Source organism: Petromyzon marinus, chromosome 24 (genome assembly GCF_048934315.1).
Source record: "Petromyzon marinus isolate PM22_M1 ecotype Great Lakes invasive population chromosome 24, UKy_Petmar_22M1.pri1.0, whole genome shotgun sequence".
In the NCBI taxonomy this organism is placed as follows: Eukaryota; Metazoa; Chordata; class Hyperoartia; order Petromyzontiformes; family Petromyzontidae; genus Petromyzon; species Petromyzon marinus.
In genome coordinates, this window is record NC_133690.1 from 4,077,693 (window position 1) to 4,096,641 (window position 18,949).

The window sequence follows — 18,949 nt, forward strand, 5'->3', positions numbered from 1 at the left end:
GGAAGTGGGTAAAAATTGAGTTACAAGATTTGAGGATACAACAATAGAGTTAATAAAAAACGTGTAATAATAATAAAAAACTTATATTATTTATTACACAACGCAACGACCGCACAACCGCCGCCTGGCGGTTCAAAACTGCGGCGGCACTGATTGTGTACGCGCATTGAATTAACTCTGCTGAAAGTATGCGCTCCCCCAGAAGGTCCGTGTGGCTGATGGACAAGGTTGGCGTATTGCCTGCTGAGTTATGTTGTAACGTTACACGCAAAGAAGACGATGCCTCTCTGACTGACAGCGGAATTTTCTTCGAAGCGATCTCTGTGCGCGCGTGAACTCCGCACTGTGTAACCACGACGCGTAAACACGCGCACACAACGTGGAAACAAAGATCTTTTTTTATTTATTTAAAGCTTTCGTGACTGCAAGGATTCATATTCTTGGTTCTTTCGGTAAAGTCACGTAGAAGGGAAACAATAAAATAATAAAAATATTTTTAAAAATAAAGTTCTCACGACGTTTCGACTGCAACACAAGCAATCATCATCAGGTGTGAAAACCTTCACACGTCGTGAGAATTTTACTTTTTTTCGGTAAAGTCACGTAGAAGGGAAACAATAAAATAATAAAAAGATTTTAAAAAATAAAATTCTCACGTTTCGACTGCAACACAAGCAATCATCATCAGGTGTGAAAACCTTCACACGTCGTGAGAATTTTATTATTTTATATTTTTATTATTTTATTGTTTCCCTTCTACGTGACTTTACAGAAAGAACCAAGAATATAAAGATAAAAGCTCCCCCGTGTAGCCTTAACAGATTGTAGGGGCAAGTGCTATTAGCGAGCACCTATGAAGGCCGGCACGGCACACGAGGGGAGAGGGGGGTGGAAAACACCACGCCCGGCCGCCTTTGTCTCCCCAGTGGCGATGTTTACACACCGCACCTTGTACTCATTTGAGGCCGCGTCGACCGAGGTGAGTCCCAGGACCGGTTCAAGTAATCGTCACTGGTGTTGCCGTGAGCGGGAATCAAAGCGCAGCGTGCTAACCGCTACACTTACCCCTCCCCCCACGTGGAAACACACACACACATGTCAACGCACACACGTGTAAACACGTAAACAGGAAAAACAGCAGCCATTCGCCACTAAGTGCAGGTGAGGTCACCACGGCGCTTGTGCCAGGCTAGCTGCACTTTGAGGCCACGTGAAGTGTCGAAGGCTCACTGACAGGTCACGGGACAGACCCAGGTGCCATGGCTTTGACTGATTGAGATCACTGGCAGATGAATCGTCACCCGTGCCTCCCCACTGTGCCAACCTAGCCGTTTTCATTTCAACAAGTTGGGGCCTCTGTGCAAACACAGCACAGTATACAACGCATCACTCGGTAATGTCGGCATGAACAAACGAATCATGTTGAAGCAAGTCTGAAAGACCCGTTATGCTGTTAATTCAAAGCTATTCTACGGAGTCACAGTTGTGTCCTTCATGAGCATTCTGAAAACAACCTCATCCTCCCTTCCCCCAGGACAGGTGCCAGCAAACCAAAAAATAACAAGTAGAGCCACTTGTTTTAGAATTCAATAACAAAAAACTCAATATTTCAAGAGCCGAAATGCACTGTGTGGTGAATACGAGACGGTGGGTCCTTAATAAACGACGTCACGAAACAGCAGTCCTTAAAGAGCCACATATTTGTCAACCCATGCCCTAGGCCCTGCCCTTTAAAACAACCAGCCGCTCTGCCTCCGCCAGCCCATCGGATTCCTCCAGTCGAAATAAATATTCTGATCAAAGTGGTCATATCAAGAAAACATTTTTTTACCTGTAATGGTACAATATTCCAAAACAAATGCTACACATTTGACAGAATACGTGGTATCAACCAACCTTTAAAAAACTCACATTTCAGATGTCCATACTTTGTTAATTTGTTCAACCTTACTATTTTACAAAGTATATTTTGTAAATAATGTCCATGTTTTTTTTGTACGTGTGTGCGCGTGAATATATTTGAATTTGTTCACTTGGAAAGCCCAGGAAACTCTGTAGGGAGATGCAGTCTTGAGAGTGACTGATGAGGTGGTTCTTAGGAGGTATCTCTTCCACTCATTTCTTACAAGGTGAACGCAGGGATACGGAGCTGTATGCTTGTAATTTAAGACTCTACAACCTTCACAGAGCCCTCTACCTATGCCTGGAGTCTCTGTACCTGAGTCTGGAGTCTCTGTACCTGAGTCTGGAGTCTCTGTACCTGAGCCTGGAGTCTCTGTACCTGAGTCTGGAGTCTCTGTACCTGAGTCTGGAATCTCTGTACCTGAGCCTTGAGCCCTGTACCTGAATCTTGAGTCTCTGTACCTGAGTCTGGAGTCTCTGTACCTGAGTCTGGAGTCTCTGTACCTGATCCTGGAGCCCTGTACCTGAGTCTGGAGTCTCTGTACCTGAGTCTGGAGTCTCTGTACCTGATCCTGGAGTCTCTGTACCTGAGTCTGGAGTCTCTGTACCTGAGCCTGGAGCCCTGTACCTGATCCTGGAGCCCATGTCTCTGGCCGGAGTCTCCCCTCACGTCTCCAGCACCATGCCGCTGCGGCGGCGCCGCCTCCGAGACCAATTGTGCTGAGTCAAGTACTGCTGAGGCGGTCTTGCCAGTGAAAGGCAGCAAGGTATCTGACAGAAAACGGGCTAGTCTATAGGTAGGGGAGTTGATCGTGGATACGATGGGTCGTAGTGGGGTGCCTTCTTTATGAATCTTGGGAAGACCATAGAATCTAGGGGGTCTTATAGCAGAAGGTTTTAGGGAGGGACGTTTAGTTGGGTCGATTAGGGAGGTCGAACTTGTGATGATCTTGTTGGTTTTTATCGCTAGGCTATTGGTAGGGTCATTTTTTTATTTTTGAGTAACTTCCATCGTTGAGCAGATTCTGGATTGTGTTGTTGTTTCCCTTCAACGTGACTTTACCGAAAGAGCTAAGAATATAATTTTCAATGGTACAGTATATTTTTCAAGTAGTGGTACCCCAAACTTTCGCAGCTCTTAAAAATTCCCTTTTCACACCATCAATAGGTAAACTCCCCCCCCCCGCGCCAAACGGCAAGTCCACCCGCACGTACACCACCTCTATGCTAAGTCGGCCAATAAAATGCAATTTTTTTAATGCTAATTCCTTTGTCAATGCACCTTGTTTCCTCACACACAGCTTAAAGGTCCGCGGTCTGAGCGTGGCTGTGTTTCACTCCAGCGCTGTCCTCGAGACAGCCTGATCCCTTCACCTGATGAAGGCCGCTTGTGTTGTGGCCGAAACGTCGTGATTTTTGTTGTTTTATATTTTATCTACGTGACTTTACCGAATAGAACCAAAGAGTACGTTCTGCTTAATTAAAGACTTTTTATTAAAAATTGTATCCTACAACATCAGTGCAGCGCCACATTAAATACGTACTACAATGACAATAGTTTAAAGTGATTTTAAGCATATTCTTAGCTCTTTCGGTAAAGTCACGTTGAAGGGAAACAATTAAATATATAAAAAACAATATATTTTATTGTTTTGTTGTTTCCCTTCAACGTGACTTTACCGAAAGAGCTAAGGATATGAATTACTGCAGTCGCGAAAGCTTTAAATCAAAATTTGATTTGAAGCAGTTTTTTTTTGGGGGGGGGGGGGGCAGAGGTTTGTGACGTCATATTTGAGGGGGTGTCTGACTTTTTGTGACGCCGTGTGAAGAGGGGGGGGGGTCAAAAATCGTCCAAAATCGCGTGACGTAATTTATGGACGGCCCCTTATACCCATCTTCTCGGTTGAAATTGTCTGTGTTTATACATCTGGATGGCTTCATGAACAAATCTTTGATGGTAGCCCGAAGGTTTGCAGAGTACCTTGGTCTCGGAAAAAAACAATATCGTGCGAGCCCACAGCATTATAACAATGATCAGCCACTGCAGAGGTATTGGTTCTGCCGTGTTTTAAAACTGTCTTGTGTTCGCGAACACGGTCCGAGACATGTCGTTTCGTTTCCCCAATGTAACTGCTGCCGCAGACACAACTTAGCTTGTAGACACCAGGGTATTGCATGTCTGGATGACATCCTTTACAGATGGGATAAAATCACGGATTGTGTACTGTATTGAATCGGACCTGGATCTTGTGTTTGTTAAAGATTTTGGAAATCTTTTTGGTAACACATGCCATGTATGGCAAGGTGATGGTTTTGATTGGGTCCTCAGATGGTTGTCTCCCCATGGTTGGGGCTACAGCTTTGGGGATTGTGCGGTCTGAGTATCCATTCATCTTCAGGGCTTGGTGTACGTGCTCCAGTTCACTGGCTAGGTGGCGCTGGTCGGAGATGCAGCGGGCCCTATGGTGTGGTTTTGATGAGGGAGTCAGGCTTTCAATAGGGATCTGTGTGGGTGGCTTTCCTGTAGACGGAATGTCCCAAAGAGCCATCAGGCCTCTTCTCGATCAAAACATCCAGGAATGGTAGCTTGCCATCATTTTCCACTTCCATGGTGAATTTAATGGGTGTATGGAATTGATGTGGTTGAAAAATGGGTCAGTGCTGACTGGCCATGTGGCCAGATGGCAGAAGTGTCATCTACGTATCTCTTCCACAGGGAAGGACGTTTGGTGGATGTCAGAATGGCATCTGTTTCAAATTTCTCCATGAAGACATTCGCTACCACTGGTGATAAGGGAGAACCCATAGGGGTGCCTTCATTTCGTTTGTAGAATGTACCATTGCAGATGAAGTAAATGTTGGTAAGACAGCGCCTCACCAAAGTTGGTACATCAGGATTCAGTCTCTGTTGGACCAAGTCTTCAATGATTGCTATCGTGTTAGGTACAGGTACCTTGGTGAACAGAGAGACTATATTGAAGCTGATAAGCAAATCATCTGAACTCCACAACCAACAACAATCACCTCAACGACAACTACACAACCAACAACAATTACCTCAAAAACAACACCACAACTAACAGCAACCACCATTTACAACCACCACCACACGAACGAAGCCACCAACAATCAACAGAAATACACCACCGCTACTACCACAACACCAACAGACACCACTAAAACAAACAACCAACAATACCCCCGACAACAAACTACCACCACCAGCACACGACTAGCACAAAACACCACGACAACAACAAGCCCAATTCCAGAACGAACAATAATCACCACCAGCCACCAGCTAAACCCAAGGCACTTACAATCACGACTAACAACCACTACTTCCATCAACAACAACCATCACCACCAACAACTAACACCACGACCTATAACGTCAACCAAAGACAAAGATCCCCCATATAGCCGTAACAGACTGTTTGGGCAAGTGCTGTTAGCGAGCACCAATGAAGGCCGGCATGGTACACGAGGGGGTCGGTGGCCAACAACCACGCCCGATCGCCTTTGTCTCCCCAGTGGTGATGTTTTCACACACCGCACCAGGTACTAATTTGAGGCCGAGTGGACCTAGGGGAGGCCGGTCTAGATTATCGTCACCAGTGTTGGCCGTGAACGGGAACTAACGTCAACCACCACCATGATCAATATTAAAATATCACCACCAACAGCCACCACTAACATCAACCACAATTACCACCAACGAACCGACACCACTACAATAACAACACTAGCCACAACCAACAGCAAGCGTACACAATACAGGTTTTTGTTTGGGCAAGATCATATAATTATGTCGGTAAACCCACCCGACACAACCAATTAGTAAGGTTAGTCATGTAAACAAAACATGCCAATTCGTTACTAATTCAGCACACCGGTTGTGTGTTGGAGAGTAATCCCACACTTACAATTATAGTACAAGGCACAGGCCTTGCTATGGCTCGCTCACGACACTGCCGACTTCTGGCGCATGGCGGGGTAAACCGTGGATATTTCCAACTCATTCTGGCTTTATTGACCTGGTCAAGGCACTATGATACCATCAAGAGGCCTCTCGGCTCTGGGTTGTTCTTCATGCTTTCGGAGTCCCTGACACTCGGCTCACAATCATTAAGGACAGCGGGCCCGGGTAAAGCGACGAGGCCTGAAGTCAGAGCCATTCCCTGTTCACCTTGGGGTGCGACATTATTATCCTCTGGCCCCTACATTATTTAAAACACCTTTTTCGACCACGTAGTTTGAGCTTTCAATGGCTGTACCAGAGTAATTTCCATCTGGTACAGATACAAAGGGAGGCTGATCGATGCTCCGGTGCGGTCGAGAAATGGCTCCCTATTGGTCAACCATGTTATGTATGCTGATGATCTAGTCATTGCTTTTCACCAAGGGTTGGAGACGCTGCCGCTGAACCTGGAACGTGCTATCCAGAGGCGAGGCCATACCATCAGCCGCTCCAAAACTAAGCACCTGACTGGGTAGTGTAATCGAACACTCCACCATACCTGGGCAGTGTGCAAAAGCCAGCTCCAGTTTGACAGCAGAGGTGTCGCTCCGAATCAGTCCAGCGGCATTACCTTTTCATCAGCGATGTAACGCTGTATGGAAGCTACCCGGTCATGCAAAGCTTCAGGTTCTGTCGGCCACAGTCATGTCCTCCCTTCTCTATGCTTGCGAAATGTGGACCCTCTAATCTTCGCCAGTTAGAAACATTCAGGCTGCCATGCTTACGATCAATCCTGGGTTTAACCAGGCTGGATTTGTGAGTTCACAAATCCTCTAAAGATCTGGACAGTCCCATCGGTGAGCTCTTCCAGGAGCCAAGGCTGCGTTGGCTGGGTCATGGAGCACACATGCCCATACAGCTTTTGTTTGGTTGGATAAAGGGTGCTAAACAGACACAGCACGGGCTAGAAAAGAGATGGAATTATGTGGTGCAAGAGGATATGGACTTTCCAATAACTGGTAACAGCGGTGTCAAGATTGGCCTCTGTGGAGGAGAGTCGTGAAGGATGCTACAGGGCAGTTGGAGGCAACCGCCCTCCAGCAACAAAGGAGGGCAGAGGAGTGACGCTCACAACAATGAGTGGAGCGCCGGGCGGCTAAAACACAGCAAGTTGGCATTGTAGGGGGCACAGATTGTGCATCGGCCAGTCAACCCATGGCACCTGGGTCTGTCCATGACCTGCCAGCGGGCGTTCGACACTTCACGTAGCCTAAAAGTGCATATAGGCTGGCACAGGTGCTGTGGTGACGTCACCGTCACTTCGTAGCAAATGGCGGTTGTTCTTGTTGGCTGTGTGTGGACATTCAAAGCAGACAATTTATAAAGCAAAAAGGTCCTAGCAATGTTCCGATTTAATAAGAAATGGTAGCAAGCCGGAGCTACTGTCGGCTTCATCATCACGCTCGTTCAAAAACGTAAATGAGTGTCAGCATGTGCTTGATAATAGCGCTTGTCCAACACTAACATTTTAATGACAAATGTTTGCCTTTGAATGCAAAACTTTCCCCCGTCTCTTTTGCTGGAACACCTGCAGTAGTCTAGTGATGGAAACACGGCAATGTATCGAGGAGTCAATTTGGGTTGAGCTCCGAGTGTTCTCAACGCGCATGCATGCACATTCTCCAAGTGCTCTGGTTTCCTGCCAAACGGCCTTGCATGGAATTGCCCAAACGTCACAACATAGGACCCTGCTCAACAATAGTCTTGTTTTTAAGTCTCATCTTGAACGTAACGAACGTCAGAGAGTTTCTCAACACGCGCGATCCACCAACCGTCGCTGCCTCCGCACTGCCGGACTAAAAACGCACGCCCCACGACCGTTCTCGGCTTGAATTTACACAAGCGGCCTAGGCAGAAGACGCATTGAGCAACACGCTCTCCCCGAACAAGCGACGGTGAAGACAGAGGGCGTGAAAGTAAAGGCAACAATGCAATAGGAACGCTCCTGCTGAAAACTTCCAGGATCGCTGCCAGAAGCTGCGTGAATGCTCCGATTGATGTATCGGAGAGAGGGGAAACTCGCTGAACGGGGGACTGCCATTGGAATCTCAACTTGGCCTGTGTGGATATTTCACAAACGTTGACTTGCACGTCACTTAGATGTAATCCAGAAGGAAGTCAACGCATTTGGGGTGGCACCACTCCATCGGGTCACTCAAGCGAGACGCCTGCACAAGAAACACGTGGGGTTTTTTTCCCCATAGATTTCTGTATTTGTGGGTTTTCATTTATTACTTTTTTTACATACATAAGTACACAACCCCATGTGTCTACAGGCATGCGTGCACCGTTCTCTTAGTGCTTGTTCAGCGAACGGTTCGTGACTAATCACCTAGTAAACGGTAAGCATGTGACAATTTACCCTCCCCCTACGTGCGATTTCATTGATCGTCACGAATGAGTGTTATGCTTTTACTGTTTGTCATGTTTAGACCATCCTACCGGTGCTCAATATCTAGGCACCCGTGTCGTCTGTACTTGCTCGACTGCACGCTATTGTTTCGCCGAGTCTTGCTTCACGAGAGACACTTGCGTGTGTTGAGTGAACGTCACACACTTGCCTCACACCGATGGGCTGCTTTGCAATTATCCGACGGTTAAATTCCCTACGGGTAATTTGCAAACGATCGCGTCGAGCTGCGCTGCACGAGAAAACCACCACCATGCGGACCGTCACGTCCTGGTCAGACGTTCGAAAGCTATCACTAACCAAATTAACAACAACAACAACAAAAACGACTCGGCATCACGCAGCCGCTGCGCGTCTTCCGCCCAGTTCCCTCGCTCACAATGATGGCATCGCAGTCTAGTCGTCTGTGATGTCATCATCGTCGTCCTCGTCGATGATGTATTCGGTCCCCGAGGACTCGCCGGGGCTGTCCGCGGTGGAGCTGCGCTGGGCCTGCTCGGCGGCGCGCTGGATCTGCAGCCAGTCGTGCTGAGCCACCTCTGTCTGCTCTTGCCGGGCCTGCGCGCACAAACACACACAGACAGACACACGACAAAGACACTCGCACACACGCAGACACTCAGACACGCACACACGCAGACACAACGTACATATGCACACACGCAAACACACACATACGAACACGCACACACAGAGACAAAGACACACACACGGAGACACGCACACACGCAGACACTCAGACACGCAAACACACGCACGAACACGCACACACACAAAGACACTCACACACGCAGACAGGCAGGAGTCCGTAGCTTGCACACACGCAGGCACGCACGTGTCCGTGGTTTGCACACACACACATGCAGGCACACACACAAGTTCCCTGCACCTCCAATTAGCACGGTTGGCTATGTACGGTGCGAAAGAAGTTCAACATACACACGAGTCCATGGCATGAGCACACTCAGGCACGCACAAGTCCATGGCCTGCATTGGATTAACTGACCTTACTCAAACAATTATCATTATGCTTGGTCAACTTGAAGGTCAATGCACTTGTTGCATCAATGTTCTAGGGATTATAAATCAATGTTCCAAGGATTATTTAAAACAAAAACCTTCAAAACACGTCTCTACACAGCTCATCCAACTCATTGGCGGTCCTGAGCTGGCAGGGAAAATGTCATTCACCCAGTAAATATTAACGTTGGGCAAACATTGGCATGTGGTTGGAACTGTTGGACAAACGATCGCCAAACGTCAGCCCAATGTTCCATGTTTACCAGGTATACGGTATGGACCCAGCCTGCCGGATAACAACCACCTTGAATTCTCACGAAAAAACACGAAGAATCACTGAATGTATTAACTCCCAGAGGGATGATTGGCTGAATTTACCCTCAGCTGAGATTTAAACTCATGCCGTTCTAATTGTGAATAGGGTGCCAAGACGCAACGCCACCCAGCCAGAATCGCCCAGTACCCGAGTGCAGGCTTCCCTCGCTTCATCCGGTAAATGCGTTCCAATAAAACGGCGCACAAAGTGAAACCGCACGATGACCGCTGCGTGCAGAGTAGTAGAATATGGTACACACAGTACATAGAGCACACAATGTTGTCCCACATCCAACTGCATAGCCTGCTGAGTAGTGCACAGTCCACACAATGTTGTCCCACATCCAACTGCATAGCCTGCTGAGTAGCGCACAGTCAACACAATGTTGTACCACGTCCAACTGCATAGCCTGCTGAGTAGTGCACAGTCCACACAATGTTGTCCCACATCCAACTGCATAGCCTGCTGAGTAGCGCACAGTCAACACAATGTTGTACCACGTCCAACCGCATAGCCTGCTGGGTAGCACATTGTCCACACAATGTTGTCCCACGTCCAACCGCACAGCCTGCTGGGTAGCACATTCAGTCCACACAATATTGTCCCACGTCAGACCGCATAGCCTGCTGGGTAGCACATTCAGTCCACACAATGTTGTCCCACGTCTGACCGCATAGCCTGCTGGGTAGCACATTCAGTCCACACAATGTTGTCCCACGTCAGACCGCACAGCCTGCTGGGTAGCACATTCAGTCCACACAATGTTGTCCCACGTCCGACCGCATAGCCGCATGAGTAAATTCAAACCGCATACGGCGAATTTTGAGTAGACAAATGTGAGCTGCATATAAATCGCTCACACAAACCTTACCCAAATGATCAATAATGAGAACACTCCAGCCCACGACAGGTTAATGACTGATCATTTGAATGTGGAGCATTTTCCCCATCGCCCGCTGTCACGGACAGGGGCTTGTGAAGCGCCAGGTTTACACGAGCTTGCAACGAGCGTTTGCCCCGATTTGCGTAGTGCGAGGCCACTCACCTTTTGATTTGCCAGGGAAGGTGAAGAGTACAAAACCCTGGGGAAATTAAATTGGTAAAACTGGGGTCTGCTAAAACAAAACCCCTTGGGGAGATTCAAGTGGCATTGGCCAGGAGAGAGGAATGGGTTGGGAACTCTTAGGTCCGAGGACTAAATGTGCTTTTGCGATTCTGCTTGCTCGAAGCGTCGTGGTGTGGGTTGGCTTCATAAAGAGCACGGTTCCACTTTGCCATGTACTCCTTTACACCGTTAACGTTTGCTGTTTTGATCACAACATTCTGAAACATGAACGTTTGAGGCTAAAGGAGAGTTCTGTGCTCCTGGTGCTGTGATAACGGCGCCAGCCGCTTGCCCATTCTGATGGCGTACAAGTACGTCATCATGTACTTAACCAGAAGAAAAACGAAGATGAAAGAACTTTTATCGGTATCGAAGCTTCCACAAGGCCATGCGGGAGGGCGTGTGGCACAGTTTGGCGCCAGCGATCGTAGAGTGCGGTCGTGTCGCTACAGTTCTCTATGGTGAGTACAATGTCTTGAAAAACAACGGCGCTACGCCGCCTCTCCAAATAAAATTCAAGCTAACCGCTTACGCGTTCCGAGATTTATCAGTGAACGGGACATCCCAGCCTGCAACCTGCAGTCGCCTCGGAACGGGAAAGGGTTAGCACACACACTCGTGTTGCACATGCAGCTCCATGCTAACACGACCGCATTCACGCCAAAGTGAGCGCCATGACGCTGCTAATAAAACAGAGGGGGTTGCTTCTCGTTTGCTTTATTAGTGTACCTCCTCGCACAGTAGCATCACGCGCATTGTGCACGCGACCGAGTGCCACTCGGCACAACGTGCTAAATACTCGAGCGTAAACGGCGATGATGGGACTGCACGCGCGTTGCGGGGGAAAGGGTCCGGGGGGGAGGGGGTGTGGGGGGTAACAGCTCGCGCCTCGCCTGCTCGATGAGCGCCTGCTGCTGGCGCAGCAGCTCCGGCTCCGGCACGCCAAGCGCCTCGAGGCGACGGGTGGCGCGGCGGCGGCGAGACAGCGCCAGCGCACGGAACTCGGCGTGACACGCGCGCAGCTCGCCCATGCTGCCCGCCAGACCCAGGCGCTCCAGTGCTAGACGGACGCACGCGCAAACGCCGCTCTCGCGTCAAGACAGAGACTCGACCCCGTGCAGCCTCAACAGACAGGTCGGGGCAAGCGCTGTTTGCGAACAGCTATTGAGACCGGCGTGGCACCCGAGAGGGCGAGTGGACAACATTTCCGCCGTTTTTTTCCTCCCCAGTGCCCATTTAAGGCTGAGTTGACCTAGGGAAGGATGAGGACCGGTTCAGATATCCGGGTCGGGGGATTCGTACCGGAGTGCGCTAACCAATGCACTGCCGCTCCCCAGTGTTACACACACACACAGTGCTCCAGTGTTACACACACACACAGTGCTCCAGTGTTACACACAGTGCTCCAGTGTTACACACAGTGCTCCAGTGTTACACACACACACAGTGCTCCAGTGTTACACACACACAGTGCCCCAGTGTTACACACACACACAGTGTGCCCCAATGTTACACACACACAGTGCTCCAGTGTTACACACACACACAGTGCTCCAGTGTTACACACACACACAGTGCTCCAGTGTTACACACACACACACAGTGCTCCAGTGTTACACACACACACACAGTGCTCCAGTGTTACACACACACACAGTGCTCCAGTGTTACACACACACACACAGTGCTCCAGTGTTACACACACACAGTGCTCCAGTGTTACACACACACAGTGCTCCAGTGTTACACACACACAGTGCTCCAGTGTTACACACACACACACAGTGCCCAAATGTTACACACACACACACAGTGCCCAAATGTTACACACACACACAGAGTGCCCAAATGTTACACACACACATAGTGCTCCAGTGTTACACACACACATAGTGCTCCAGTGTTACACACACACACAGTGCTCCAGTGTTACACACACACAGTGCTCCAGTGTTACACACACACACAGTGCTCCAGTGTTACACACAAACAGTGCTCCAGTGTTACACTCACACACAGTGCTCCAGTGTTACACTCACACACAGAGCTCCAGTGTTACACTCACACACACACATAGTGCCCCAGTGTTACACACACACACAGAGTGCCCCAGTGTTACACACACAGTGCTCCAGTGTTACACACACACACACACAGTGCTCCAGTGTTACACACACACAGTGCTCCAGTGTTACACACACACAGAGCTCCAGTGTTACACACACACACACAAACAGTGCTCCAGTGTTACACACACACACACAGTGCTCCAGTGTTACACACACACAGTGCTTCAGTGTTACACACACACACAGTGCTCCAGTGTTACACACACACACAGTGCCCCAGTGTTACACACACACACACAGAGTGCCCCAGTGTTACACACACACACACAGAGTGCCCCACTGTTACACACACACAGTGCTCCAGTGTTACACACACACAGTGCTCCAGTGTCACACACACAGTGCTCCAGTGTTACACACACACACAGTGCTCCAGTGTTACACACACACACACAGTGCTCCAGTGTTACACACACACACAGTGCTCCAGTGTTACACACACAGTGCTCCAGTGTTACACACACACAGTGCTCCAGTGTTACACACACACACAGTGCCCCAGTGTTACACACACACATAGTGCCCCAGTGTTACACACACACAGTGCTCCAGTGTTACACACACACACAGTGCCCCAGTGTTACACACACACACAGTGCCCCAGTGTTACACACTCACACACAGTGCTCCAGTGCTGGAGCCGTGTGTACCCTGGATGACGTGCTCAGGGGAGATGGTCTTGCGCTGCGCATGCGCGCACGCCGTGTTCGCCTCGCTGGACACGTGGCGCACGAAGCGCGTGCACGCCACGCGCAGCAGGTCTCGTGCGCCCGCCGTCAGGCGCAGGCACGGCACCAGCTCGCCCACAAGGCGCTGCACGGACGCGTAGGGCAGCGTCACCTGGTCGGCTTCATGCGCCGGACCCCCGACCCCCAGCGGAGACGCCATTGCCTCCTTCTCACCGATCTTACAAAAGTGCCGCAATGACGCACAGATCAGAACGCTGGGCTACGTACGGTGTGAAAGAAGTTCAACAGGCAACAACGTTCATCGCTGCCTCCCCTCCACCCCGTAGGGCCTCTTGAATAGACTGTTGGGGGCCCAGTGCTGTGCGCGGGTACCAATGAAGGCTGGCACGGTGCCCGAGGCGGGTGGGTGGGTGATTAACACCACGCCCGGTCGTCTTTGCCTCCCTAGTGCTGATGCTTACTAGCCGCACCAGGTACTCATTTAAGGTCGAGATTACCTAAGACCGGTGCAGACATTCGTCACCGGTGTTGGGCTGCAAGTGGCAATCGAACTTGGGTTGCCGGGTTCGTAACGCAGCGAGCGCCAATCGCTACACCACTGAGGATGCATCGAATTCATCGACTGAACGTATTCAACCTGCACTGGCCAGCCTGGTGAAGTATGGTCAAACTGCCTTCATCCAGCAACAATTGACAAAAGCGCCTAAAGGAAAAAAGATATACTTTATAGCATTCCTTCTCTCTCGCTTCCTCAATTAGCTCGAGTGTAAGAACTCGGCACAACTTTCACCGATTTCAAAGTCTACTATTGAAAACCTTGAATTCGACGCGTAATGGAAAATATAAATCCATAGATCGACGATGCATTGACAGGAGGCTAATGGCGAGCCATTAGTCAGCATTCTTCAAAAGGCCATGCAGCAAACAGCTGACGCCTTACTCATTGGTTTTTTCGGTAAAGTCACGTAGGTAGAAATGCAATAAAATTATATTAAAACAAAACAATCACGACGTTTCGATCACAACACAAGCGATCTTCATCAGGTGTCAAGAACAAATCATGGAGGTAAATACAACAAGAAGATGAGAGACGAGAATTCAACAAACCTAAGAAACATTATGTGAAGCACAACCAGTCAGGCCAACAACACAGTTAGACACTTCCTGGCGGACCACGAATTTCAGAAGAGTGTTAAATTTCGTGTTCAACCTCTGGATTGCACCTACCAGCATAGAGTGAACAAATACGAGGTACAAAGTCAGCAGAAATACATATACAGGCCCACCAAGAGGCAAGGAGGGAGGAAAGACGCCTTCCCTTCCTCCAGGCACGGAGAGCGAAGCAGAGCTTTACAGAGAATCCAAACTTTTTTTTTTTACCAGGTAAGGCCCACTGAACTATATGGCTCTTTTTCAGAAGCACCCTGGCCACAAATCATAGCTCAACGAAGTGGCTTATCATGTGGAAATGTATAGCAGCCAAATACTCGAAACGTGTGTTGATTCTAAACGTTTAGGGGGAAAACCAGAAGACCCGGGAGAAAACTCCACACGACCAGGGGGAGAGACGCGCACGTTCAAAATATACAACAGGCGTCAGGGTCGGCATCTAACCCACGACCTTCTTGCATACGAGGCGAGGGAGTTCATACAAATAAAACACGTGTGGTTAATACAGACTTGATTCTTTGCAAAAGAAATGTATTTGTCGTCAACCTCTTAAAACCTCCTGTTTTTTTTGCCAGAAAGGGTAAAACCCATCAATATTTTTTTATAATCTATTTGTGAGACATTTGGATGACGTGTACATCGGAAATGTTTTTGCATATTTGTTGCATACGTAATTTTTTTTATATCTCATCTTGCCCGATTTTGCGATCGCTTTGTAATCACGAAGATGTGAAATGTCAGTGCTGCTGCCGCCGCACAGTACGGAATAGGTTCTACCTTATAAAACTGTAAATGTGGCCGAAATGTACACCCACTAGTAAACAAGGAACGTTGGGAAAACGTTTGGCACGTGGTTTGAACTGTTGGACCAACGATGGCCGAACGTTCCACGTTTACCGGGCAGTCCCTTAGTAAAATGTCCTTTCAATTGTGATGGAGATGGCAGATTGGCTCAGCCGGCTCGTTCAAATTAATCTCTTTAGGGGGGACTTTTGTCGACACTGGAGCACGTGCTCAAATCGATGAACAAACAATATCGGCAACAATTACAGTGCAGGCTACACGGCGAGTGGACACAAGTCCCCTCCTGCCACGAGCAAGGCTCATTGCCTTACAGTACCGGTGTCAGAAGGTCACGGACAGGAAGGTCACGGACGGGAAAGCCCTGCCGATATCTCTTTCGTTGTTACAATTCTGTGATGACAACCACGGGCGGTGGTGGTGGCCGCTTGTTCGTTAAGTGAGCCCGATGGTCTTGGCCTGCTCACGCGATGGCTTACACACACACACAAAGCCGTCGAGCATCGTCATTATCACCACCACCAACCACCACGTGCTAGTTCATGCCATGGCGGTCACCGTTTACTCGTGCCGTGCGTCGGGTGGGTGGGTGGGGGGGTCACAGATGGTGGACAAACACCACAAAAAAATATTCCACCGTGGAATGTGTGCCGCGAGTACAGCAGCGTGAAGACTGGTGGGACCGGAAGGACGAGAGGTTCTCATCTCAGTCTCTTTTGAACAGTGCCACATCCCACCCCACTCGTTCAACACCCGAGAGCACGGATGTAATTCTCACGGTCCTTAGTGCCCCAATGATTGAGGCACATTGCTGGGCATCCGTGATGAAGAGCTTCACAGCACTTGGTCGGATTTCCCGCAGTCTATCCGATTCTGACATTGCAATTCATAACCCTTGCAACATTAATGATCATTATCAGAATGCTAAACTTTCGAAACCACAATGAAAACCACCATTATCATCAAGCACAGTGTAAGCTGCCAATATACCGGATTCATATAGCGTGCATCACAATACAAATTCGCGTCATTGTAGATTACATGACGGCAACACAAAAATACACACAGTACGAGTCCCTCGCATATCTGTACACCCTCCACGTAAAAAAGAAAAGTCCTACAACATCCCATCGGTCACACGGCCTTCCTCCTGGGAGTGGGGAACTTCAGCAGGCACGAGTTCCAACCCACAAAGCACAAGTGGGCTGACTTGTTCGAGATATCCACTGCTGGTGGAGTGCCCAACGTGAACGCACAAACACCGTGACGGGCGTGGTGCAGGAGTGTACGAGTGTCGTGTGTAGGAGCAGTGTCGCGTGTAGTGTGTAGGAGCAGTGTAGTGTGTAGGAGCAGTGTAGTGTGTAGGAGCAGTGTAGTGTGTAGGAGCAGTGTAGTGTGTAGGAGCAGTGTCGCGTGTAGTGTGTAGGAGCAGTGTAGTGTGTAGGAGCAGTGTAGTGTGTAGGAGCAGTGTAGTGTGTAGTGTGTAGGAGCAGTGTAGTGTGTAGTGTGTAGGAGCAGTGTAGTGTGTAGTGTGTAGGAGCAGTGTAGTGTGTAGGAGCAGTGTCGCGTGTAGTGTGTAGGAGCAGTGTAGTGTGTAGGAGCAGTGTAGTGTGTAGGAGTGTCGCGTGTAGTGTGTAGGAGCAGTGTAGTGTGTAGGAGCAGTGTAGTGTGTAGGAGCAGTGTCGCGTGTAGTGTGTAGGAGCAGTGTCGTGTGTAGGAGCAGTGTAGTGTGTAGGAGGAGTGTTGTGTGTAGGAGTGTCGTGTGCAGGAGGAGTGTTGTGTGTAGTAAGTGCACTTCACTATCGTAACGCACGGTATGCGAGTGCAGCTGTTGGACGCCGGCACGTGGCTTCACACGTGGCGTCGTATCGCCCTTTAAATACAGTAGCGTCACGTGACGTCTGAGGTTGTCAGAGTTGCGGGGGAGGGATGGGGGTTGGGGGGTGAGAGGGTGGGGGGGTGAAGGGTTGGGGGGGTGAGGGGTGGGGGGTGAGGGGTGGGGGGGTGAGGGGTGGGGGGGTGAAGGGTTTGGGGGGTGAGGGGTTGGGGGTGAGTGGTGGAGGGTTTTTGGAGACTCTAACTTCTCCTTGTCGTATGGCTGCTGATGTTCGATGCAGGGCAACAACTACAATTTCACATTCAGGTGGTGGTCAAGCCAGCAGACAACCGCGTCAGGAGCCAGCTGAGTGGAGTATCGCGGTGATGTATCTTTGTGGATCGGGCCATTACGTCGTTACAGGTTGTACTACGGTGTGTTCAGGATGACAACAGCCGTATTTCCATTTGTGCATTAGGGCATCCGCATCTACTGCCGTGGTTTGTTAAGTGGATGCGGTTTAGGGTGGACCGTGAGCAGCTTCGTGGAAGATTAAACCCAGCGACCTTCTTCGTTGGGCTCTTTCACAACAAGCTGTGACTTCTTTTGAACTCCCATTCCGCTCTCAAAGACTCTTCACTCAAGAGGCGGAGCAGATGCTCTGTCGTTCAAGCGCGCACCCACACGGATGGTTTGCGTTGTCCTCGGATCACAATACCTCTGGGTGAGGGCCACCCCACAGTCGTCACCATGCACCACGGTCCCCCGTGATGGCAACAATCTCTCTAAGCGGCTGACCTCACCGCTCCATCCCCACGAAGGTCGCCTGCTCCGTGCGTCTTCTCTCCCTTGGGCTGCCATTCTTGTCACTCGTCTCGTCCATCGACAAAATAAATATAATCGGCGACATTTCGAGGAATGGCCCTTCAGAGCACATGGTAATACCACGGGGCTTGATGTGAAAGGTTTTTGTATTTGTTAAATAGGTATATGAATTTATCTAATAGTATCTATTAAATACTTTCATTTTAACACGTAGGCTTTCGCGACCAATATCCATACGTTTTTTTTGGGTTAGATCGCGTAAATATCGCTAAAACCCGCCACCACTCGACACAGCTAACTAGTAAGGGTTGTCACGTAAACAGAACATGCCAATTCGTCACTAGTACAGCACACCGGTGTGTTGGAGAGCCAAGCCACATTTTAAATCTGAGTATCATGTTTCGTCAGTAATTACAACTAGCTCCATCAGGCGACAGCAAAACGTCGTAGTCAGATTGTAAATGTTGTGGCTTGGCTCTCCAACACACAAACGGTGTGCTGTACTAGTGACGAATTGGCCACGTTCTGTTTACGGGACAACCCTTACTCGTTGGCTGTCGGGTGGTGGCGGGTTTAACGACACATTTATATATTTACGCGATCTAACCCAAAAAAAAACTATTATGGAAGTACCTTCATATAAACAAAAGGATGAGTGAATAAACGCATTTATGTTAAAAGTATTAAAATGTTGCCGGCACAATGCATTATGGGAAGGTTTGTGCTTGCAGGGCGGTGTTCTTCA

At 49.2% G+C, this 18,949-nt stretch overlaps 1 protein-coding gene across 3 annotated transcripts; it reads right to left on the reverse strand.

Moving 5' to 3' along the window:
- Window positions 1-7,257: 7,257 nt before the first annotated feature.
- Window positions 7,258-17,482, reverse strand: LOC142928889 (protein Dr1-like). 3 transcript variants are annotated; one of them, XM_076069359.1, is made up of 5 exons: window positions 17,377-17,482; window positions 15,883-16,022; window positions 13,554-13,809; window positions 11,668-11,834; window positions 7,258-8,891 (listed from the first exon to the last, which is right to left on the reverse strand). In XM_076069359.1, the coding sequence occupies exons 3-5, from the start codon at window positions 13,789-13,791 to the stop codon at window positions 8,730-8,732; spliced, it is 567 nt and encodes a 188-aa protein (XP_075925474.1). In that variant the 5' UTR covers window positions 13,792-13,809; window positions 15,883-16,022; window positions 17,377-17,482; the 3' UTR covers window positions 7,258-8,729. The 3 variants fall into 3 exon arrangements, with proteins under 3 accessions (XP_075925474.1, XP_075925475.1, XP_075925476.1); XM_076069360.1 differs by having other exon boundaries at window positions 15,883-16,037; window positions 17,377-17,475; XM_076069361.1 differs by lacking the exon at window positions 15,883-16,022 and having other exon boundaries at window positions 17,377-17,474.
- Window positions 17,483-18,949: the final 1,467 nt, after the last annotated feature.